At 55.0% G+C, this 22,965-nt stretch overlaps 1 protein-coding gene and 1 pseudogene across 5 annotated transcripts; one reads left to right on the top strand and one right to left on the bottom strand.

The window, feature by feature from the left end:
* Positions 1–281: 281 nt before the first annotated feature.
* Positions 282–15,821, bottom strand: LOC125328948 (annotated as a pseudogene).
* A 1,510-nt stretch (positions 15,822–17,331) lies between these two features.
* Positions 17,332–22,834, top strand: DNAJB2 (DnaJ heat shock protein family (Hsp40) member B2). Of its 5 annotated transcripts, XM_048309497.1 has the most exons (10): positions 17,333–17,433; positions 18,303–18,391; positions 19,481–19,590; positions 20,011–20,064; positions 20,208–20,327; positions 20,501–20,590; positions 20,717–20,822; positions 20,957–21,027; positions 21,255–21,476; positions 22,432–22,834. In XM_048309497.1, the coding sequence occupies exons 2-10, from the start codon at positions 18,327–18,329 to the stop codon at positions 22,440–22,442; spliced, it is 849 nt and encodes a 282-aa protein (XP_048165454.1). In that variant the 5' UTR covers positions 17,333–17,433; positions 18,303–18,326; the 3' UTR covers positions 22,443–22,834. The 5 variants fall into 5 exon arrangements, with proteins under 5 accessions (XP_048165453.1, XP_048165450.1, XP_048165454.1 ...); XM_048309496.1 differs by having other exon boundaries at positions 17,332–17,433; positions 20,211–20,327; positions 21,255–22,834; XM_048309493.1 differs by having other exon boundaries at positions 17,332–17,433; positions 21,255–22,834.
* The last annotated feature ends 131 nt before the right edge of the window (positions 22,835–22,965 follow it).

Here is a 22,965-nt window from a genome sequence, read left to right as displayed (position 1 = left end):
AGGGCAGGCTGAGGGCAGAGGTACTTCCAGACAGAAGACCCCATGCCTAAGCTTGGTACTTCCAACACATCAGCAGCACTCCTCTGGATCCCTTTGGTGGACATGCTCTGGCACCTTCCCAGAGCCTGCCACGTGTCCTGGACATATCCCTCAGGTATGGGGCTCTTACCTAAGTGGGGAGCTGGAGCAGAGCACTGGGAGGAAGCATAGCAGCACCAGTAGCAGGGCTGAAGCACTCACCACACACCTGACCTGGCAAGAAACCGATACAGCTGGGGGGATACTGCGAGACACGGAGGCTCGGAAACGGTTTATTGCAAAGGGTTTGCAGGTAACACGGGTAAGGAGCACGGTCCTTTTTTGGCTGAGGCTTCTCTACTCCTCACCCTCTTCTTCATCCTCATAGGAGTCCAGGCCCACTTCCTCGTAATCCTTCTCGAGAGCGGCCATGTCTTCCCGCGCCTCAGAGAACTCCCCTTCCTCCATGCCCTCGCCCACGTACCAGTGCACGAAGGCGCGCTTGGCGTACATCAGGTCAAACTTGTGGTCCAGGCGAGCCCAGGCCTCGGCGATGGCCGTGGTGTTGCTCAGCATGCAGACAGCACGCTGCACCTTGGCCAGGTCCCCCCCCGGCACCACTGTGGGCGGCTGGTAGTTGATGCCCACCTTGAAGCCTGTGGGGCACCAGTCCACAAACTGGATGCTGCGCTTGGTCTTGATGGTGGCGATGGCGGCGTTGACGTCCTTGGGCACCACGTCCCCGCGGTACAGCAGGCAGCAGGCCATGTACTTGCCATGGCGAGGGTCACACTTCACCATCTGGTTGGCTGGCTCAAAGCAGGAGTTGGTGATTTCAGATACTGATAGTTGCTCATGATAAGCTCTCTCAGCAGAAACCACAGGAGCATACGTGGCCAGGGGGAAGTGAATGCGAGGGTAGGGCACCAGGTTGGTCTGGAACTCAGTCAGATCCACATTCAGGGCTCCGTCAAACCGCAGGGATGCTGTGATGGATGAAACAACCTGGCTGATGAGTCTGTTCAAGTTGGTGTAGGTTGGCCGTTCGATGTCCAGGTTCCGACGGCAGATGTCATAGATGGCCTCGTTGTCCACCATGAAAGCACAGTCTGAGTGCTCCAATGTACTGTGGGTGGTGAGAATGGAGTTGTAGGGTTCTACCACAGCAGTGGAGACTTGTGGTGCCGGGTAGATGGAGAATTCCAGCTTGGACTTCTTGCCATAATCAACGGAGAGTCGCTCCATCAACAGGGAGGTGAATCCAGAGCCAGTGCCCCCTCCAAAACTACGAAACACAAGGAATCCCTGGAGGCCTGTGCACTGGTCAGCCTGTGGAGAGAGACAAGTAAGGTTCCCTCAAGAACTGACTTGGCTGGAGGGAAGTTTCAAACTTTTGTTTGGGTAGCTGCAGATTCCTCCCAAGGCACAGCAGAGCTCACACCATGCTCCCGCCCCTTGAATGATGATAGACCCCAGTCCAGGGGGACACATCCCCTCCCTACAGTCACTTACCAGCTTACGGATCCTGTCCAGCACTTGATCAATGATCTCTTTGCCGATGGTGTAGTGCCCACGGGCATAATTGTTGGCAGCATCTTCCTTGCCAGTGATCATCTGCTCAGGGTGGAAGAGCTGGCGGTAGACACCTCCCCGAATCTCATCTAGGAGAGAGTGGCATAATAGATTTTCTAACTGGATCTGGGGAAATGTAGCAGGAGCCACTCTTGGGAGTGTGCTGCAATGGGTTGTTCCCAGAAATAATGACCACTATCACTGCCCAACTAGGGTACACTCACCAATCACCGTGGGCTCCAGGTCCACAAAGATGGCCCGTGGGACGTGCTTCCCAGCCCCAGTCTCACAGAAGAAGGTGGTGAAGGAGTCATCCCCTCCGCCGATGGTTTTGTCGCTGGGCATCTGCCCGTCGGGCTGGATGCCGTGCTCCAGGCAGTACAGCTCCCAGCAGGTGTTGCCCATCTGGACGCCGGCCTGGCCGACGTGGACGGAGATGCACTCGCGCTGGGGAGGGGGAGGCAGGGTCAGATTCCAGCAGAGACCAGAAATGCAATCACTGCAGGAGGTGCACAACCCTGGAAAGGTAGATCTGGCCCTTCTCAGCTTGGGTAAGCCACACTGCCCTGGTACCTGGGTGCCATGTGTCCATTCCAATCTGCTGCTTTTTCCCAAATCTGGTCCTCTGCCTCTCATCACTGCACTGATCACCTCAGGGGCCCAAGGAGATGGAGACCTATTTTCTGGAGCCCAGGATACCAGGCCACCCATTCCCTGGACTGGCCCCACTCACAGCCCTGGAGAGCGTCCAGGGAGCATCTTCTCCATTGCCCAAATATCCATATGGCTTAAGGGCTGAGGCCTGGCAGCAGCTGGCACAGTCCCTGTTGCAATTCCACCAACAGGGCTGGAAGCTAAGATGGCCAGGACACTGGGAGCTGAGGAGGTGACGGCACTGAGGATGGGTGCCCAGCAAGAAGGGGGATTTACAACCATGAACGGTTGCCATGCTCTGAGGCTCAGCTTCCCTAAAATAGCTCTGGAGGAGGAGGAAGCTTTAGCTGCACTTTTTAAGTCAATGGAAAGGCTGAGGTGGGAGGATCTCTTAGCTCACAGCTTCAAGAGTAGCCTCAGGTCCCTCAGGAGAAGCCAGGTGAAGGTGGGCTCTGCAGCCTCACTCCCTTCAGGTGAGGCACCCCAGAGCCTGCAGTTCTTCTGACAAGAATGAAAGTATTCACTGCCTTAGACCTGCTGTTGGTTGCCAAGGACTTGGATGCATCATCAGGCACAACTGAGGCAGAGGAGCATCCAAATCAAACCGGATTTCCAGAGTCGAGGGTGCCCCACTATGAGTCAGCTGGCAGGAAGCCGGTGGAACCAGCCATTTCGCACTCGGGAGCAGGGCAGTGACTGCTGTCTGATGAAGTTGCACAGGATGCAGCAAGTCCTGGCTCTCTGCATCTAAAGTGCTTTCAGTGCTGCATTTCAGAGGCAGCAGTGACAGTGAGGGATGGCAAAAAAATAAACCCTTGACACCCATTGTGAGAGGCAGAAGCCCATCTCCCCACCTTTCCGAAAGCTGAGGTGCAAGAAGAGCAAAGCAATACCCCACTTATCCCTCCCAGCAGGTCCATAAACATTGTGTAACACAAGGAGCCAAGGGTAAGACCTGAGGACTTAAGTCCTTCGGTAAGTCTTCCAGGATCCTCTACAGAAGGGCACAGAAAACACTTGGCACAGATTCAAGCACCTCAGGGAAGAAGAGATGAGAAAGGACTCCTCCCTGGTAAAAGACTTTGTGAATCAGCGTGGGGGTGGCAGAGGGTGATGGTGCTTACTGCACTTCATCCCACCAACAAGCAGCAGCCAGGACTGGCTCTGTGGGACCCAGCGCTGACAGTAGGCTGGGCAGAGCCCAGCAGCACCGGGACGCAGAAATGCTAGTCACCAGCCAGCAGACTCTGCCTTCTTCACGGCAAAGTCTGGCACAGGGAGGGCTGGGAGCATGTCCCCGCGGGACAGCAGGGAGGGTGCCCGGGGAACCTTGGGGCTGGGATGCTCTCCAGGGCTGCTGGAGAGCTCATGAGCCAGAGCTCGCCGCAGGACCATGGCGGCAGGGCAGCCTGGAAGCCCACCCCCATTGATGCCCACCTTGGAGCAGGGCAGTGGGGGAAGGAAGCCGTAGCTTACTGCCGGAGCTCAGCTGTGGATCGGCAGCGCGGGGGGCTGGCAGACGGGGCGAACTCCCCGCAGCCGGGGATGGTACCGCGGGACACGGGCACGACCGACACTATTAAAAGTCGGCTAAAAAGTGGGAGAGGGATGAGAGGTGCCGGTCTCCGCAGCCGGCGGGGCTCGCTGGTGGCCTCCTTGTCACGGGTACAAGGGAATGCTTAAAGGAGGGAGGCTGCTGAAAACCGGCGAGGGAGCAGCTCAGGAAGAGGCTGAAGTCAGGCAAAAGCAGGGCAAGCACAGCGGACACTCCGGTCGCCAGCTGCCCGCACTTCTGGGCTCCCGGCACAGCCTTCCCGGGAAGCCACGGGGATCCCAGCCCACTCCGGGGAGCACTCGCGGGACCGGAGGGAGAGATCAGAGATCACTCACCATGATGCCGCCGCTGCCGCACGACCTGCCTGTGCCCGGACTGCCGCAGCTCCGCACTCCGGGACGGCCGCGCCGCCACCGCCTTATACCGGGGGCGGCACCGGCGCTCCGGGGCGGGCCGGCCCGCCCGAGACGGCCCCACGCGCTTTCATAGATTTGCGTGTATTGCGCATATTTGCATAGATTTGCATAGATGGGGCTGTGCTGCCTGGCGGGGTGCACCGGTGGGGCCTTCGGGGAGCAGCATCCCCTGACTGGGGCACGGGAGATGCGGGAGTCCTCTCGAGGAAGGGGCAGTGGGCCGTAAGTGTTGTTCATTCTATGCTTGCCAGTCTTGGCAGAGGGGTTCTGCTGAAGAACAGAGATGGCACCTTCCAGCCCGGTGTCCTGCTGGTGAAAGGCACTATCCAGGCACTAACCAGGAAAGATTTTGGGGGTTGAAACAGGAAAGCCAGCAAAGTTTGGCCCAGGTCTTCCCTCCTGGTGATTTTAGGTGCTGATGTGGTCCTCGAGCAAGCACTGATCCAGGTCTCTGGCAGCCACCCAAGGCCTCCATAAAACACCTGGGAGAATTTCTGGAGGAAACATGGGTAGAGGAAACTCTTCAGAGATGAGCCCAAGCTTTCCTAACCTCTTTGGAGATCACTGAAAAAAAACAGGAAAACTGAGTCCTGTTCTTTGTGTCAAGCCCCTCAAGAACAGTTGTGCCCCAGGGCTGTGTCTGAAAGCTCTGTCTGCCAAAGGGCTTCTTCTCCATCCTGGCTCTGCATTACATTCACTGGTTTGATCTGATTTCACAAAGATTTATGAAATGAATAGTGAGGGTATAGGGAGAGCTTGGAGCACCTTGGAGGGGTTTATTGGAGTCTGCGGTGACTTCACTGATATCTGGCCTTACTACAATGAATAATGTGTCCTACCCCCTCCAAAATGCTCACAGTATCCACTGCGGTGCAGGACTAGTCCTGCCTCTGCCTGAGCGCTCTGACTTAATGAGTTTTCACTGAAAAGTGCTGTCATCTCGCAGCTGGATCTGAAAGTTGAAAGCTGGACCTAAATTACCCACCCACAATAGCCTTTCTTTGTGCCTGAGTCACCTGGAAAGTGTCACCTTCACTGATGAGCGTGTGTAAAGTGACTGAAAGCAAGAGTACTGCTGCAAAGCCTGTGCTGGTGTCTAAGCAACACATTTTTGAGACCTACAAAAATGGCTGAGCCAGAGGATCAGAGTGGATTTAATCAAGCTGATGGGAAACTGTTGAGGTTTTGTTCCACAGAGATGCCCCAGGTAGTGAGTGCTGCTGAACCTGCACAGGATTCTGTGGTGACTGGATAACTCTGGAAATGCCTCCCTGTGGTATAAATGTCCTTTGAGTGACCTCAGAGATCACTAGATAATACAGACCATGCTGATGCAGACAGTCCATGACTGTGAGAGAGTAATTGGTAGCACTGAGGCATCAAAATTTGAGGCCCAGAAGTTAATTGGAGTGAAAAGGAGAGATGGTATCATCTTCCCCGTGAAAATCTTCACCAAGGTGTTCATTGTAACGCATAGTGGATGCCAAGGCATCACTTCTCACTAGGTGTGTCCTAGAACCCTCCTTAATTCCACGGTGCCAATTAATTCTGGGGCATTTATAGGATGAATGCCTTGCAGTGTGGTAGAAGCTCTAATGTGGAACTGCAGCACTTTGAAAGGTATTGCATGCTGACCACTGCAACTTAGAAATTATTTTTGAAGGATGAATTAAGTGCTTCTCTTCCTGGGGTGGAGAAACCATCTAACTGGAAACAACTGGATGTTTTTGCAGTGAAGTTAGAATGGAACTAAGTATATGGCTCAGTATCTTATACAGGTCATGGAGACTCTCTTGGACATTTTTGCATAAACTATAGTCCCCCAACCTATCTTTCCATGTGTGGGTGGAAGTAAAAATGTGTTTGCACGTGTGTGAAAATATTTTAGCCTACTTTAATCATTCGCGTGTTTTTGGTGAGGTGTTGGTGGGGTGTTGTGCATGCATAATATGACTCTTCCCTTCCTCTCTGTTTAAATCCCATGGAATGTTTAAATGAAAAACCATGTTATCACATGGTCTTGTTTGCCTTTGAGCAAACAGAAGACTGTCACTGTTTGGGAGGTCGTATCCCAGCCAGGCCTAAATATTTCTATGCTTGCATATATTTGCTTAGGAGGTAATTCAGAGTACTTTGGTTTGGGAGCTGAATTTACTGTATTAAGTAGAGAGAAATATTATGTTTTAATGTGTTTGAAATATAATGGTTTCAACATAAACTTGGCTTCCTTTTTCCTGTGCTTAAGGATTTCACATTCTATGATTTTTCCACTTTGGCTGATTTTTCTTCTTTCTCTTTTTCCTTTATTTCCAGCCTTTTTCCTGAAGTATCATCAACATCATTTAAGCCGTTTAAGGAAAGGGTTTGGGTTCAGGTGCAGGTGCAGGTTCGGGTTCCGGTTCTGGTTCAGGTTCGGGTTTGGGGTTAGGGTTAGTGGTTAGAGTTACGTTAAATGTTAGAGTTAGCATTAGGGTTAGTGTTGGGTTAGGGGTTTTTTAGGCCCTTAGTGTTTTGTTATGGTTAGGGTTAGTGTTAGGGTTAGTGGTTAGAGTTACGTTAAATGTTAGTGTTAGCATTAGGGTTAGTGTTGTGTTAGGGGTTTTTTAGGCCCTTAGTGTTTTGTTATGGTTAGGGTTAGGATTAGGTTAAGGTTAGGATTCGAATTAGGGTTACTGTCTGGGTTTTGTAAAGGGTTAGGTTTAGGATTTGGAAGTTGGTTCGAGTTCGGGTTAGGTTTAGTGCTTAGTTTGAGTGTGAGGGACGTTTTAGTCTTACAGTTTCAGTTAGGATTTGGGTTGGGATTAGGGTTAGGGTTTGTGTGAGGGTTAATTTTAGGTTCAGCGTTACCTTTAGTGTTAGAGTTTTGGTTAGTGTTGGGTTTATGTTTCGGGTTAGGGTTAGGATTTTGATAAGGGGCAGGGGTAGTGTTTTTGTACAGTTAGGGTTAGGGTTAGGATTTGATTAGTGTTAGGGTTGGGTTAGGGTTATGGGTTAGTGTTACGGTTATGGTTAGCATTAGGATTAGGGTTAGACTTAGGGTGAGACTTAGGGTTTTGGGTTAGTGTTAGGGGTAGGTTTAAGGTTTGGGGTTTTTTTTAGGGTTTTGGGTTAGCGTTTGTTTTTTGGTGAGGATTATGTGTTAGGGTTAGGGCATTAGGGTTAGGGTTAGGTTTAGGTTTTGGTTAATTTCAGGTTTAGGTGTTGTGGTTGTTGGTTTCCTGCGTTCCTTTAGTAAGCTGCAAACCTTTCTGGAGATCGCTGCGGGGCTGCTTCCAGGAGAGTGGCTGTTCCGCTTCCCATAGCCCTTCCGGACAGCCCTGTGCTCTTGCTCTGGCTAGCTGGGTTCTGCAACACGGTGACGATAAAGGAGGCGAGAAGGGTGTCTGCATGGGGACCTCAGAGGAACCTTTATTCACATGACAACCAGCTGGTTCCCAGAGGCAGAGGGACCACGTGCTCAGGGAGCCTGGGGTTTTATATGGGGATGGGGGGGGTGATGAGAGCAAATGGACGAATGATCTCAGGGTGTAGGGGCGGTACCTGGGTGGAGTTGGAGTACTGGAACCAATAGGGAGAACCCAAGGGTGCGGCCAGGACTAGGGGCAGGGAAGTGAGGACAATGTGGGAAGTAAGAAAAGGAATGGAGAAATACAGCACTACAGTTAAGGTTATGTTAGTGTTAGGGTTAGGTTTAGGGGTTAGGGTAAGGGTCTTTGGATTAGGGTTAGGATTAGAGGTTAGGGTTATTGTTAGGGTTAGGGATAGGGTAGGGTTAGGGTTAGGTCTTTTCTTGAATGAGAAGAGAGTCATGAGTCATTTGGAGTCTCGCATCCCCATATACGTCTTATCTGAAATGTACAAGCAGATGTCTATGCTTTTTTGAGATGTTTAGCAACATCTGGCTAAATCCCGGGAGCACCTATCAGCTGTGTCTTTTCAGTTCCCAGCTTCTCAGCAGCCTGCCAGATGCTGGTAGCAGCAGCCTGAAAGCACACAGCAAAGGCTGAGCTCACTCTGGCTGGATTTGTCCTGAGTCAACCCCTCTCTTACAGAGATGTCACTCACACATCTAAGAAGATCCTGCAAATGTTTTTAGATCACATCAGAAATCACAAGATGGCATGAATTGCTCAGGTAACATTTCGGACTGTGTTTATCGATGCTCAGAACCTGGCTGGAGCCTGCATCAGCAACCAGGGAGATGCAAACAGCAAGTAAGGAAAATTCTAGGCTATAGAGTCAGAATTCAACCATCTCTTTATTGAAGGATGGGAAAAACATTGACGATACCTGAGGGGCAGATCCCTGCCCATAGCAGGGGTAGCCCCTATTTGCTGCTGTTGGAAACCAGCCAGCTCTTGGCAGGTACCTGCTGGTACAGGAACACCTGTGAGCAAAGCTTGCAGTTACCCAAACAAAGCCTCTCACATAGCTGTCTTCCAGAAGTATGTTAAAGACTGCCACACCTAAAGCACCCAGAGCTGAAACTGGGGAGGAGATGAGTTCAGAGCCCAGTCTGGTACCTCCCATCCACTCCCCAGTTCCTTGCTCTCTTTGCTGAGGACAGCCCAAACTATTCGCAGTTTTCAGACCTCAGTTCCACCCCAGCTGTTCCAGGCAGAGCAAACAGTGTCACAGGGCAGTTAGGGGACATGGCTTTCTTGGGAAGGTAGAAGAGAGCACAGCTGTGCTGTGGGTTTGGCAAGGAAGCCCATTGTGCCCTCCACTTTAAAGCAAACAGTAGATGGTGAGAGGTGCTTCAGGAACAGGGCTCCTATCTGTGTTTCTAACCTCAGCCAGGGGCTTTCCAAAGAGACTGCATCCCTGCTTGCCCTGCTTACTGCTCACTCCGTCCTTGCTCTGCCCTTAATCCTCTTAGCAGCACGGTCAGGTGAGGAAGATAGAGAAGCTGGGATGTCCCTCCAGCCCATCAGTGCCCTGTGCAGTTTGTTCTCCAGCAGTGGCACAGGCCAGACAAGGTTGGCTGGTGAAACTAATAAGTCTGTTGAGAGCATGGGGCTCGACTGCACGTTGCAGACATTGTGAGTTCAAGCAAGGCCCCTGTGATGCTCACTGCTCCAGCAGTATCCCACTGAGCTGTTGTGCGGGGTCCCTGAAGCACAGCTGGCTCCTGGTGATGGCCCAGCATCATGTGTCTGAGTGCTGCTGCGGTTCTACTATGGCAGCATTTGGGACATACTTTGCCACCCTGAAAAGCATAGTATGGAGATGGGCAGAAAATGCTCCCTTTGCCATTCCTTAAGATATGCATGCCTTGTCTAGGTCATAAAGGGCCCTCTGAATACCTCATCCTTCATCTGGAGTAGGAAGAGATGATCCAGAGATGAGAAAGAAGGGTGACTGGAAAGCTAGATGTCACAGGCTGCAAGGAAAGAATGGAGACAGAGACTCAATAAAGGCCTCATTGAACATCTTCAGCAACCCAAGTGTGGCATTTACTCCTAGACACCTGCTGGGATGTAGGGCACGGTAGGGATCTGACAGAAGTTTTCTCTGCTGCAGCTGAGCAACAGTAGCATAATTGCTGGTTCAGATATAATGAAGTCAATTGTGCAACGCCTGCTGCATTGCCCAGTACTGTGTGCCTCAGTACAGGAACAATAAAGCTAATTCCAGATCTCGCTACAGTCCTAAGCCCTGAATCACAGGGGAGAGTGGGGAGGCACTCCCCAGGACACAGGCAGCCCTGCAAGCCAAGCCCCAACCTGTGAGGCTAAAAGGGGCTGTTGGACAAGTAGGAACAAGCTCTTTCTCAGGCACAGCAGGCCCTGGGTGAGCAGCTTTCCTGGCTCAGAGCCAGCTGCCCTGGCTGCCAGTGTCACCCGCCTTTCTTCATATCCTGGGAAAGGCAGCTACACACCCACGGGAGCAAAATAAAACCGCAGCTGTCTAACTGCAGTGACTTCATGTCAGAGCTCTGAGAATGCCTGGTGTGAGCAACCTGCCTCCAGGCGGGTGACAGAGGGACTGAGCCTGCTGAGGTGTCCCCATGTTCTCAGAGAATACTGGTGTGCAGTGCTGATGGGCTTCTGTGGAGGTGCCAGTGATGTTTTTCCTCTTCTCCATCAGCTCTCAGAGCTGGTGATGGCACAAGCAGTGCAGGAATATCTGGAAATAGAAGTGCAATGAATTCCGCAAGGTTGTGTGATGGGAGGAACTCCTGGTGGGATGTGGGTTACCCCATAAGGCTGAAGGGCCTCTCCATATGCCAGACAGAAGTGTAGACATGGTGATGTCTTCACGCCCAGCCCCTTAGGCCTTCCTGTCTTACAAGTTCTCAGAACTGCAACAAAGCTGTGGTCAGGTCTGTCGCAATTCCAAAGACATGCCTGTGAGCTGGCAGCGATGGGGCAAAGACGCAGCCATCACTTCCCCTGCTCCCAGGAGCTCATGCCTTGCCTGTGGGACTGCAGCTGAGCCACTGGGCAGCAGAGGGGACATGGTGGATTCACATGGGGCAGCTCTGCAGGTGCACCCACTCCTTCGATGTGGATAAACCATGGCCAGGTGGGCCAGTCCTGCACCCACTGGGAAAGGAAAACAATTCCTGTCACAGAAACTTCTTGATGATGGCCCTGCTATGCCCTGGCCTTTGGAGAGCAGTTGAGCATCCCATGGCTGGAGAGATGTCTGCAAGGTGTTTTGTTTTACACGTGGAAGTGTAAATAATGCAAACAGCTTGTTGGCCCCAGGGCAAGCCAAGAGCAGAACTGGGCCTGGAGAAAGTAGCCTGGAGTCTTGGGGATTGCTGTAGAGTTGTTAAAAGTGGAAAGGAGGTGCTGGCAGCTGGCCAAGCACTGTTGGATGTCAGAGGGAAGCAGTTAATGTGATAACAGATTCATTTAATAACTCACCTGGGTAATGGCTCCCACGGTGCTCCTGCCCGGAGCTGTTAGTGTGCAGAGAGAGTGTCACATTGTGCAACAAGGGCTGTCATTCCTTGCTCCTCCCAGAGCCTGGGTGCTGGGAGCCACTGGCCTCAAGTCACTGGGCTGAGGCCTCAAGTTCAGTAGGCATCTTTAGGATGCCTGGCTCAAACATATATCTGAGAGCCTCCTAGCAGATTTAAGTCAGATGATGAGAGTCTGTGTGCGTGAAATAACAGCTATTTGGCAGAATTTCCCTGTTGCAAAATCTCAGGAGCCCCAGTCTGCTGAACTTGCATGCTTAATGTGGCCCTCCTCATTAGGACAAGCCATCTCCAGACACGCTGAGCCCAACTAGGGCTGCTGTGCCCTTCCCTGCAATGGTGTGGCCTAGGCAGCGTGGCTCTCATTCTGCCATTTAATAGCCTGGCACTGGACACATTCTGGAGAGCTTTACCAGCCTCCCAGGTAGGAGGATGCAGAGTCTGGAAAGAGCTGGGCACCAAGCACTCCTGCATGTGTTGGGGCACCCTCAGCATCCTTACTAGGTGCTGATTAACATGGAAGACCCCACTGCCAAAAAAGCCTGTTTTCAAATATTGACATGACAGGTCTGCTCAGGAAAAAGGCAGGGATGTAACCAGCTTGCCGGGAAGAGGGTGTGGTGCCTGTCGAGGCAGCCTGGGGAACACCCAAGTGCTGGTTGGCAAGAGTGAATCATCAGCAAAGAGCTGCTGGGCTTCTACAGGGATTCCTGCCAGGTACTGCTGGTTTCGGTGGTTTGATCAACGGTCTTGAAATGAATCCCAGACTACTGCTGTGTACTAGTTTGAAAACAAGCCAGTGAGAGATCACAAGTCATAATTATAATTTAATAGGAAAATTAAAGTAAGTGCAGTAGTACAAGAACACTGACAGGGTCAGGATACAACCTGACACCCTGTTAGTCAGGGTGGTGGTAGCAGTCCAGATGAAGTGGTCCCATTGAAGTCATGATCCTGCAGAAAAGAGTCTGGTCTTCACCTTGAAGGTCCAGTGGTGCAGCTCTTGTCCGCTGAGAATCCCACAAGTAAAGGCTGCCTGGGCTGTTCCAAACCCCAGATTATATCCAGGTGGGAAATGCTTGGCTCCTCCCCCTGGGTGGAGCATCTCCCAATGGGCTGATGTAATTCTATGAGTCATGCAGTGGGTCCTTGATTGCCCATTAAACAGAGATAGCCCCCAGAGGGAGTTATCAAGGATGAGTCATGGTAGGAGATAAGGAACATTGCCCCACCTGCTTTAACAGCTTGTGAAGATGAAAATAGAATACATGCTTTTGGTTACATCTTACATTGCAACCTAGGACATGCTGCTAAAGTGTGAGGGTGGCAAGAGGATGTACCGAGTAATAAGTGACAAGACTGCCCCTTCCTAAAATTCTCAAATTAATTACTTCAAGCAAATTTTGCTGTAATGTGGACTTTTAATCAGGCAATTCTTAACCATCCCTGAGATTTAATTGTCCCCTTCAATAGTTACTACCCTACCAAGCTTAGCATTATCCCAAATATTTCTTAGTAAACATTTCTTACCACAGTGGGCCTTGCACTCAGCCCTGGGGATCTCTGTTGCAGAGGCCTTCAGCAGTACAGCTCCTGGCTAACAAGCACACCTTTGCTATTGATGCCTCTGGTGCAAAACAGGCTGGCTTGGCATGCCAAGATAAATATTCAGGGACAACACAAAAAGTAGATCTGGAAAGACTGTCAGCAGCAGCTACAAGCTTCCTTCTTCTGTGGACACGGAAAATCGATTGTTCCATCCCTCCTCGCAGCACTGTTGTGATTTATGCAAATGCTGTTATCATTATCTCCTGCCAGCTTCCAAGTGAGAATGTCATACCAGTGGTGTTGATCTAAATCAGCCAGACATGTAATTGTGCTGAAGGTGATGACACGTTTGTAAAGCAATACCTTCCTTACCTGAGACAAGGATATCAGTAGTAAATGCATTTTTCAGTATTTAATTCTCTGCTGGCAGAATCAAAATTAATTCTTCTGTTATTTCTTTCTGGTATTATCAGTAATCTAGAGTTTTCTGGGTCAACCGGTTTATTTTCTTAATGACCCGAGTGATTTCTGTTCTTCAGTCCTTTGGAATTACCCCAGTTTTCCTAGCTCTGTTAAAAATTGCCATCAGCATCTCAGTAAGACCCTCAGTTAGGCCCACTAATGCTCTCAATGTGGGCCTGATGAACTGCAAATGTCGATTTTAGCAGGTAATGTGTTACATGCCGGTTTGTTACAGATGGCATCCAAACTCGTCTCTTTGCACCCACAGCACTCCACAGTACTCACTCTCCAAGGTTCCACTCTTGCAGTGGTATTTAGGCACCGAGGGCTATGGAAAACCACAGAAGTCTGCCTCCTGGCATTCTTTTTTCCTTTTTGTTTTTTTTCTTCTAATGCAAATACATTTGTTTCATCTCCTTTTTTATCTGTCCCTGCGTGGCTCATTGTTTGCCTTTGAGCCATGCCTAGCCGAAGACAATGGGCCAAGGCTGGGCACTTACCTGGAGGGCATGGTGAGGACCAGAGAGCCTGTGACCCCAGTCCTACCAGGCACTGCAGAAAATCCTGGCCAAGACAGATGAACACAAGGGTCATGGAGCTTGGGAGTGTGAGCATGGATGTGTTAGTGTGCATGAACAAAATCAGGTTTTGCTTCACAATAGAATTCCTTCCTGTCCAGTGTCAGCTGCAGCTTCTGCTCCCCTCTCCAGCTGGAGGTTTCCCTAGCATATGGAGGGGGTGTGTGGTATCAGTCTATTAATTATCTTTCATCTCCCTTCCCTTGGGATCTGATCCAGACCATGCAGCTCCCACCTTCACTGTGAATGAGTTTGGGGTATTCTGCTCCTGTGCACTGCAGGGTTATACAGCCCAACCACGTCAGGGATGGGGCAAAACCGTGCTGCCGGGAGGCTCAGCTACTCCCTGTGCCTGTGTGCCTGCTCATCATGGATAACCTATTTAGTTATGGGCTTCTGCCACCTCTGCCAGCCTCTGACTCCGTTGATTTAAAATTTGCAAGCACCTCAGTTTTTCCTGGGTTTTGGCTGGGGCAGCAGCCCCATTGTCAGCGCAGGCAAGCATCCCTGCAAGGCAGAGCCTGGGACGCACAGCCTGGGTCTGTCACATTGCTAAATCTGGCTCAAAGTCATCGCCCTGCTTGAACAAAAGTCACCCTGACTTTGCTGTTTCTCATTTCTCTGTTCTGCTATGCAAACGAAAAGCAGCTGCATGACTTTGCCTCCCTGGATTCTCCCCAGTCTCTAGAAGGTACAGTTCTAGAACAGCCAGCTGAGATGAGAACAGAGTAGACAAGAAAGAGATGGGCAGGTGACTGAGAGCATGGCCACCAAGGCAAACATAAGGACCATCAAAAAACATGAAGATGTGAAGAAATTAGCTGTGCAGGGAAGTCAGGGAAGGTGGATAGGGCTGTTTGGATGAGACAGCAGGACTGTGAGTAAAAGAACCAATGTGGATTTTAAAAATGGGGGTCCTGCTCAAGTGATGTCTTCACCAGCCCCCTGCACTTGGGGGTCCCCACCCTGGTGCAGCCCTTTCAGGGGCGAGCAAATCTTGAAGCTCTCACTCACCCCTTTTCTGGGGACTCCACCAGTGCTGTGGCCATGCCCAGAGGTGGCCAGCATCACCATCTGTCCTAGAAGCAGGAAGGCAGAGGAAGGTGGCACAGAAATGGCACCCAGGAGCCTGTCTCACTCTGCTCAAACCCTTCTCACTCCATCCGAGTGGCTTTGGTTCCTGCTCCTTCCCCGCTGCAGCTCAGGGAATGGGGACCTTCCCTTGAGGAGTGGGGAGAAGAGGAAGGGAGTCAGTTGCATGTGATGAGGGGAGCAGCAGGCGCACGACTTGCTGAGCACTTCACTCCACAGCTCAAAAATTGCCAAGAACACAATTTTTCAGTACATAATTGCCAGTTTTGTTGAGGTTGTGAAAGGGCTTGTCTTTTCCTGTGGAAATCAAAAGCTGAAATGTTGTGCAGTGCTGAAAAAAAAAATCTCTTAATTTGTGGTTTGCATAATAATATAGCACGGGTTTATGATGCAATTCTGTTGGCTTCCTGAGATATTGGGTAACAAGGATAAAAACATTTGGTCCTTTGGGGTTCTGCTTTGCTCACCCAAAATCTCTTTTCTCAGAAAGCCTCAAGAGTATTTCATGAGCATTTTTGACCCCCTGGAAAGCTGAAAACAAGCTTGCAACACAGCAACCCCCAGAACTTGTTAAGAAATAAGGGTCTTCTTGAGACACACTCAAGATGCCTGTTCTTGATTTGAGGCTGATGTGAGCCAGGTTGGTGCATCAGGACTTCAGGCAGACCTAGGAGGAAAGGGCAGATAAAGAGGGCAGGGTGCTGCAGCTGAAGGTGTGAGGCACCAGTGGGTGATGCGCTGCTTTTATTTGGCTGCTGCCAGGTTTGAGTAGGAGAGTGACTGTGGCAGGTCTGGGTCGAGGTGTGGTTGATACCACACCTTCTCTCCTACCAGTGCAGTGGTGGGCTACTGCCCAACTCTCCACTGCCTCCCCTAAGAATATTAGGGAGGTGTCAGTCCTCCTCACTCCATATCCTGATCTCCAGGATGAGGGAAACTTTTGCCATGAAGGCATCAGCAATGTGCTCCCCTGGCTCCAGATTCACAGCCAGCATGGGGACTTCTCTCCTATCCCAGCATAGAGGCCTCCCCACCAGTGCGCACAGAGTGAGCTGAGACCTATCATCTCGGGGGCCTTCTTGTCCCCACATCAGCTGCAAAAGACAGGGAAAGGAAAGCAAGGTGCCAAGACTCGGCTAGGTCCTGGTGGCACCTCCTCACCCTCCCAGCAGCAGGATGGGATTCCTGTGAAGCAGCCTGTGGCTCCATCTAGTGCCCATGCCAGCTCTGCACCCATTGCTGGGCAGACGGGCCAAATTAGAGCTCCTGGCAGCCGGGGAGGATGCCCCGGCTGGAGGCAGCCCCCAGGGAGCCCCTCCGTGCTCATGGGCAAACAGGTACAGGAGGACAGTGCTGCAATGGCATCCAGGGAAAAAAACCCCAGTGGCAGGAAATACTCCAAGCCATTGCTCAAGGAAATCATCAAGTTGCTGTCTGATGGCAGGGGACAAGGCTCCCATCCCTTCGAGAGAGAAACGCCTTTGGCACACGAGATGATGCCCTTGGCATTTCATCCACCCCAAGTGCACGACTCATGGCTGGGGAGGGCTCTTCTCGGGGATATCTGAAACTTGTCCCTGAGGAGTGCTGGGAATGGCCTCAGACTCAGGCCTCCCATTCTGCCAGGCTTCCCAGCTAGGGATTTATGGGAGGTGAGGAAGATATTCCAACTGTGGTGTAGGTGTGGCAGTGGATCCAAAACGCTTTCACCCTGCAGAGAGAACGAGCTCCCTCCTTCTCCCATCCAGACAGCAAGAGGGAATCATAGATCTCCGTGGCCAGGTCACATTCACAGGTGCAAGTGAGCGAGACCGCCCAGGACCCTGACGGTGGGTGAGCACAGCCCCTCTGCAGCAGCTGTACAGGCAGGAGCCATGCAGGAGAGAAGTCAGCAACGCAGCTCTTAGTGCAAGGTCCCGGTTCTCCGGGGGCCTGGGCACCCTGGTGCTCGGGGTGGCCTGCAGCTCCCGGCTGCCGGTGCCACAGTGGTGGTGCCAGAGTGGTGCCAGAGTGGTGCCAGGCGGCCCGGGCTCCTGGCAGGGACCTGTGCCCGCCAGCCCGGCAAGCTGCGCCCCGTCACGTCCCCCGCCCCGACAAAGCGCTGAGTCACCTCAGCCGTCCCCCCCGGCCGGCTCCTCCTTCCCGGCGGGACCGGCCGGGCAGCTGACTCGGCGGGGAGCCAGCAGCACGCGGCGCCGGGGGCCGCCCCGGGGCTGCAGCCGTGCCCCGGTGCGGTGCGCTGTCAGCACCGGCACCAGCGGGACAGGTCGGTGCCGCCCCAGCCGCACCTTGCTGGCGCTGTCCGGGGCCCACCCGCGGCCCTGGGCGCGAAACAGCCGGCGCGGGGACGGAGAGAGGGCTGCGGGCCGGAGCGGGGCTGAGGCGGGCGCTCAGAAGGGGCCGGTCAGCGGAGCGGCCGAGCACGCCTCCTCATGACGTCACCCGGCCACCAGCGAGCGCGTGACGTCAGAGGCCGCGGTTGGCTGCGGGCGCCGCCCGTCACGCAGCGGAGCCGCCTCCAGGCCGGCGGTGGCCCGGCCGCGGGGGACGCGCGACACCGGCCGCGGGCGGCCCGGACGGGCGGGGAGGGCTCAGCGGCGGCCTCAGGTGGGCACCGGGGCGGGGCGAGACGGGACGGGAGGAGCGGGGCGCAAGGCGCCATCGGAGAGCGGCGGCCCTCGGCGCACGGGGGGAGCGGGGCCGGTGCGGTCCCTCGCCGTGCTGCCACCACCGCCCCTCCCGGTGCCCCAGATCCGCTGGCCGCAGCCCAGGGCCGCCCGCCGGTAGCGGCGGGGCGGGGTGCGGAAACTTCCAGCAGCAGCGGGTGGCCCCGGGAGCGCTGTGTTTACGGCTGGGCCGGGGGGCGGTCCCAGTGCCGCCGTGCTGGTGCCGGTGCCATCGCCAGCACCGCCCTCCCGTCAGCTGGGACTCACGGGCCGGGGGCGAGTACCAGGGCCGGGACGGTACCCCGGGGGGTCGCGGGGGGCTGCGGCGGCCGCGTTCTGCTCCTGTCCCCCACCCGGAGCGGGTCGGCCGATGGAAGTGTCCCGGCGTGCCCGGGGACGGGGAGGGTCCCCGCTGAGCCCTTAATCCGCTCTAGCCGCTAAGCACCTTAGCGGGCTGCGCCCTCCCGCTGCCCCCCCGCCCCGCGACTGAGCCCCCCGCGGGAAGCGGGCAGGGAGCGGCGCCGGCAGCGGGGACCCTTTCCCCTGCCTGGGCAAGTTGGGGTGACGCCGGCGGGACGGCGGTGCGTCAGCAGCAAAGGGTCCCCCCGGCTGGGGCTGTAGGTGCTCCCAGGTGGCCGAGGTGCGCGCAGGGTACTGGGAGGCTGGGCATGGCATGGCACTGAGCTGCTCTCGGGAGGCAGTGGGGTGGTCGGGGCGCTGGAGAGGGTAGGCAGCCTACCCTTGCTGTCCCACACCCAGCACTACCAGGCTGTGCCTGTGGATCCCTGACTTTGCCTTCTCCCCCTGCAGTGACGCCGTGGGACAGCTCACGTCATGGTCGACTACTATGAAGCGCTGGGGGTGAGCCGCAACGCCACCGCTGAGGACATCAAGAAGGCGTAAGTGCGTGGCAGTGTGCCTCTGCCTGCGGGGCAGAGACCCCCAAGCCACCCCCACATGGTGCCAGCGAGGCAGGGGCTTCCTTCGGGGCCGGTGGGGACAGGGCACAGCTCCAGAGGTGACAATTCAGCCTTTGTTTCCTTTGTATGGACGCCAGAGCGGGGTTGGGCTTTGCTGCCTACAAAGGCATCTTTTGGTGAGGTTTGGTCCCTTTGTTCCTGCTGTCAGCCTGGGGCTGGAGGCGAGTCTCTATGGCATTTGGAGGCTTCTGCCAGAGGGTTCAGGGATGGCAGATGGTTGGGGCACAACTCTGCTGGTATCAAAGTCAGGGGAGTGGAGCTCACAGGGTGAAGAGCAGCATGTCCCCTTTTAGGGATGAGGCCCTGTGGGCAGGTTGGTGCTGTGCCCCAGGCACTGCTGGGGAGCTGACAGAGCCTCCTAAGTCTCTGCAACTCCTGTCTGGTGCCCTGCCAAGGTGCTGCTGCTCTCACTGGGGTGAGGCAACACCTGAGGGGAATGCCAGTGGATTGCTGGCTTGCCAACAGGTGGCAGAGGTCCCTGTGGGGGGCTTCCCAAGAGTGAGTGGGAGAAGCTGAGAAGCATGAGTTAACCCTAGCTAGCTGGAGTGGGGAGGAAAGGGCTGCTGGTGCTCTCCTGGCCCCAGGGGGCCCCAGCCACCCCTGGTTCATGCATGCTCACAGTGGAGCCCATGAAGGCTCCAGAACAAACCTGTGAGCATTGTCCAGAGCCATTGATGAGAGCAGCTGAGGTGGGCACACGTTACAGTGCTGTGGTCGTGCTGCAATTCTAGGGTAATTTCTGTTTTGCTTGTTCAGTCTGTGTGTGTTGGTGTGTCTGCATAAATACGTATATATGTGTGTGTGTGTGTATATGTATGAAAAGACATACTCTTCTCAGGAGGCAGAACTAGTCCAGGAAGCTCCTGTTGGTGCCTGAGGCTGTAGGGCGCTGGGTGAAGTAGGCTTGGGGTGCCCCTGCCCACAGGCTGGGAGGTGTGTGCTCAGGTGGGGGTTGCTGGCCCAAGAGCCCAAGGGCTGCTGCGTGCCCATCACTCCCCCTCTGTGCAGGTACAGGAAGGCTGCGCTGAAATGGCACCCGGATAAAAACCCAGACAACAAGGAGTATGCTGAGCAGAGGTTCAAGGAGATCGCTGAGGCATACGAAGTGCTGTCAGACAGTAAGAGGCCACAGTGATGTCTTGTGTGTGTGTGTCTGCCCGTGGGACTGCTTGCACTGGGGTGTCCTGCTTCTGGGCTCACCCAGGTTGCATCCGTGGCTGTCCCCCAGAGGCAGAGTGTCCCTACAGCTTTACCACACAGCTTGTGGTTACTTCCTCACATGTCTCCCAAAACAGCTCTTGGGAGAGATGCTGAGCTGTTGGCCTCCACAATGGGATCTCCCCAGATGGGCTGAAGCTTTTGCATTCTTGCCCAGGGATTTTACTTGGGTCTGGGTGCAGTGCTGGGGCAGCAGGGGCTTGTGCCAACCCCCTCCTCTTGCTCCCTGCTGTTCTGCACCTCCCTTAGTTGGGAGAAGTGTCAGTTCTCCTGCCCCTGCCTGGCAGCCAGCTTCTCCGCAGCCCCCTTTCTTCTTCCAGAGCAGAAGCGCGATGTCTATGACCGCTATGGCAAGGATGGACTCATGGGAGCAGGTGAGTAGGGCCATGGGGGTTTGTGCAGCTCTGGGTACATCCCTGTTTGAAGACCCAGTGTGGGGCAGTGCCACCAGGGCGCCCTGCCCTTCAGGGGAGTTGTCACCCAGGGCTCCATTTAACATTGAGTGTCTTCCCTGCAGCAGGGCCAGGGGGCTCCAGGGCCAGTGCTGGGGCCCCCGAATTCACCTTCACCTTCCGCAGTGCTCATGACGTCTTTCGGGAGTTCTTTGGCGGGCGAGACCCCTTTGCTGAATTCTTTGGTGCGTGCGGGGCAGGGGAGGCTGGCTCTTGGGCATCTCTCTGTCTGTGGGGCAGCCGCTGAGCTTGGGGACAGAGCATGGCTGGCCCTGGCAGACGGTCCCCATATCAGTGCCCTGCTTCTGGTTCACCAAGATGATGGGGTTATGCTGAAGGGGGGGCATCTGGCTTTCAGATGATGTGCTGCCCTTCTCTGAGCTGCGAGGACCTGGCCCCCGGCACCATGGGGGAAGCCACTTCTTTTCCCCCTTCCCAGGATCCTCAGGTAGGAGACACTGCCATTCCTCCCAGCAGGGGAGTCCTAGAACACCATGTTCCCCTGTGCAGAGTCTGTCCCCTGCCCTCCTCTTGTCACCCACCCTGGCACCAACCTTGTTGCTCCCTTCTCTAGATTTCTTCACCTCATCCTTCAGCTCTGGTGCGGATGCAGGACTGGGCTTCCGCTCTGTTTCCACCTCCACCACCTTTGTTAACGGCAGGCGCATCACCACCAAGAGGTGAGGACGGTGCCAGCCCACCTTGCTCCCACAGACTTCCCTCCATCAGCAGGCCTTAGACCCTGCAGCTTCCCACTATCGTGCACTGTCTACATGACCCCTGACTGTCCATCTGTTTGTCTGTCTGTCTGCAGGATTATTGAGAACGGACGGGAGCGGGTGGAAGTGGAGGAGGATGGGGAGCTGAAGTCAGTCCACATCGATGGTGAGAAGTGGCACTGCAGACTGAGTTGTTGAGGTCTGCGCCCTTTCCCTTTGGGGTATCTGGGAGGTGCTGCATCCAGGCGTTGTTTTGGACTGAGCCTTGGTTAGCTCTGGTTTGGAGTTCTGCTCTGAAGGACTGGTGGGGTGGGTTGGAGTTGCCAGGGCCCCACACCAGCTCTGGGGAGCTGGAGCGGATGAATCCGCCAACCCCTGCCCCTGTCCCTACAGGTGTTCCTGATGACATGGCGCTGGGGCTGGAGCTGAGCCGGCGGGAGCAGCAAGCCTTCCCCAGGCCACGGCCCCCCTCCCCGCCAGCACCGGCCACACACCAGACCTCAAGCTCCTCGCCCGTCTGCCTCTACACGGACAGCGAGGACGAGGATGAGGACTTGCAGCTGGCCATGGCCTACAGCCTCTCTGAGATGGAAGCTGCGGGGCACCACCAAGCAGGTGGGCACAGCCCCCGCTCCCCGCCGGCACCAGGGGGCAGCCACAGCAGCCCGTCCTCCACCTGCCGAGCCCGTGGTGCCCAGGGGAGGCTGGAGCAGGAGCCACTGGGGGCCAGCAGTCCTGCTACAGTGGGGCACGAACCTGCCCCCAGAGTGAAGCTGTGGCACTGTCCCCTGCTCTGAGCATGGGGCTGGGGTTCTGACCCTCTCCGTGGGGCAGGGAGAGGAAAGCAGGGGTGGAGTCTCACTGCTTGGAACTTAGCTCCTGCCTCCCCTAGCAAGGGAGGGGGTCTCTTTTGCCCTGCCTCCTTGCTCAGGTGAGTGGCTGGCTAGTGGCATCCCAGGGTTGGAGGCTCCCAGGCTTGGAGGTAGTGGCTTGAAGTGGGACCCCTTAATGGGGTCCCAGGAAGAGGGGCAGCTCCCTGCCCTGGCTCCTGGAAGCGTGGGGTGCCCATGGGCAGGCGTGCCCTGGCTGTGCCTGCCCTTCTCTCCCTGCCTGCCCTGCAGGTGGGCAGGGTCTCCAGCAGGTGCCTCCCTGGCTGCAGCCTGCCCCTGCTCAGGCTGCGGGGAGTGCTGAGTGGAGCTCCCCTCCTTGCAAGGAGGGCTGTGCACATAGCCTCTGCTTGGTGCCTTGTGTCTTGTGTCTTCCCTCTGGATGCTGTCGCTCCTGCCTGTACTCCCTCCTCCTCTGTCTCCTTGCAGACTCTGCCTGGTCGCTCCCTTCCCTATGCCTTGCACACCCTCCAGGGTACTGTCCCTCCTTGCTTCCCACAGCAGCAGTGACCTTCCGTGATGTTCACAAGTGTTTCTACCCTCTCCATTGCCTGTAGTTCTGCCTTGGCTCTCATCCTCCTCCTCCTGGGACCTTCCTCCCTCCATCCCTGCCCCTCCCCAGCCCTGGGCCAAGGAGGATTTCACAGGTGCTGTTGTGTACCCCCCTCCGCTTGTCTCCCCAGGTGTGTTCTGAGGCTGCTGCGCCCAGGGACCGCGCACGCCCACTCGCTCACGGAGGCTCTCCCAACCAGGACTCCGCTTTCTCCCTGCACGGCCACCCCCTGCCACCCCCTTCCCCCAGCACCCTCTGGCTCCATGGGATGCGGTGAGGGGGGGCATGACAGGGCTTACGGCCGAGCAATACCTGGGCCTGGGGGGAGATACCCTGGGCACCACAGGGATGGTGGAGAGGGTGGTGATGGGGGTTGCTGTAGATTAGGCTGCTGGGGGGTGCTGGCCGTAGGCAGCGAGGGGCAGCATGGCTGGGCTCAGCCAGCAGGGCTGGGCTCTGCCCCCCTCCTCGCTGTAGCCCCCCGTCTCTGAGCCCCTTCTGCTGCCAGCTGTCAATAAACCTGTTTGCAGTAACTTCTGCCTGTGCGGTCTTTCTGGGCTGGGGATGCAGGGTTCTCATCTTTGCCTGCAGGTGAGCTGTACGTGTCTGGCAGTTGTGGAGTGCCGGGATAGAGATGGACAAATGTGGCATTTCCTCCCTGTGC

The sequence above is a fragment of the Corvus hawaiiensis genome, chromosome 7 (assembly GCF_020740725.1).
Source record: "Corvus hawaiiensis isolate bCorHaw1 chromosome 7, bCorHaw1.pri.cur, whole genome shotgun sequence".
Lineage (NCBI taxonomy): Eukaryota > Metazoa > Chordata > Aves > Passeriformes > Corvidae > Corvus > Corvus hawaiiensis.
Note: the sequence above shows the minus strand (reverse complement) of the source record. Positions and strands in the feature narration are given on the sequence as shown.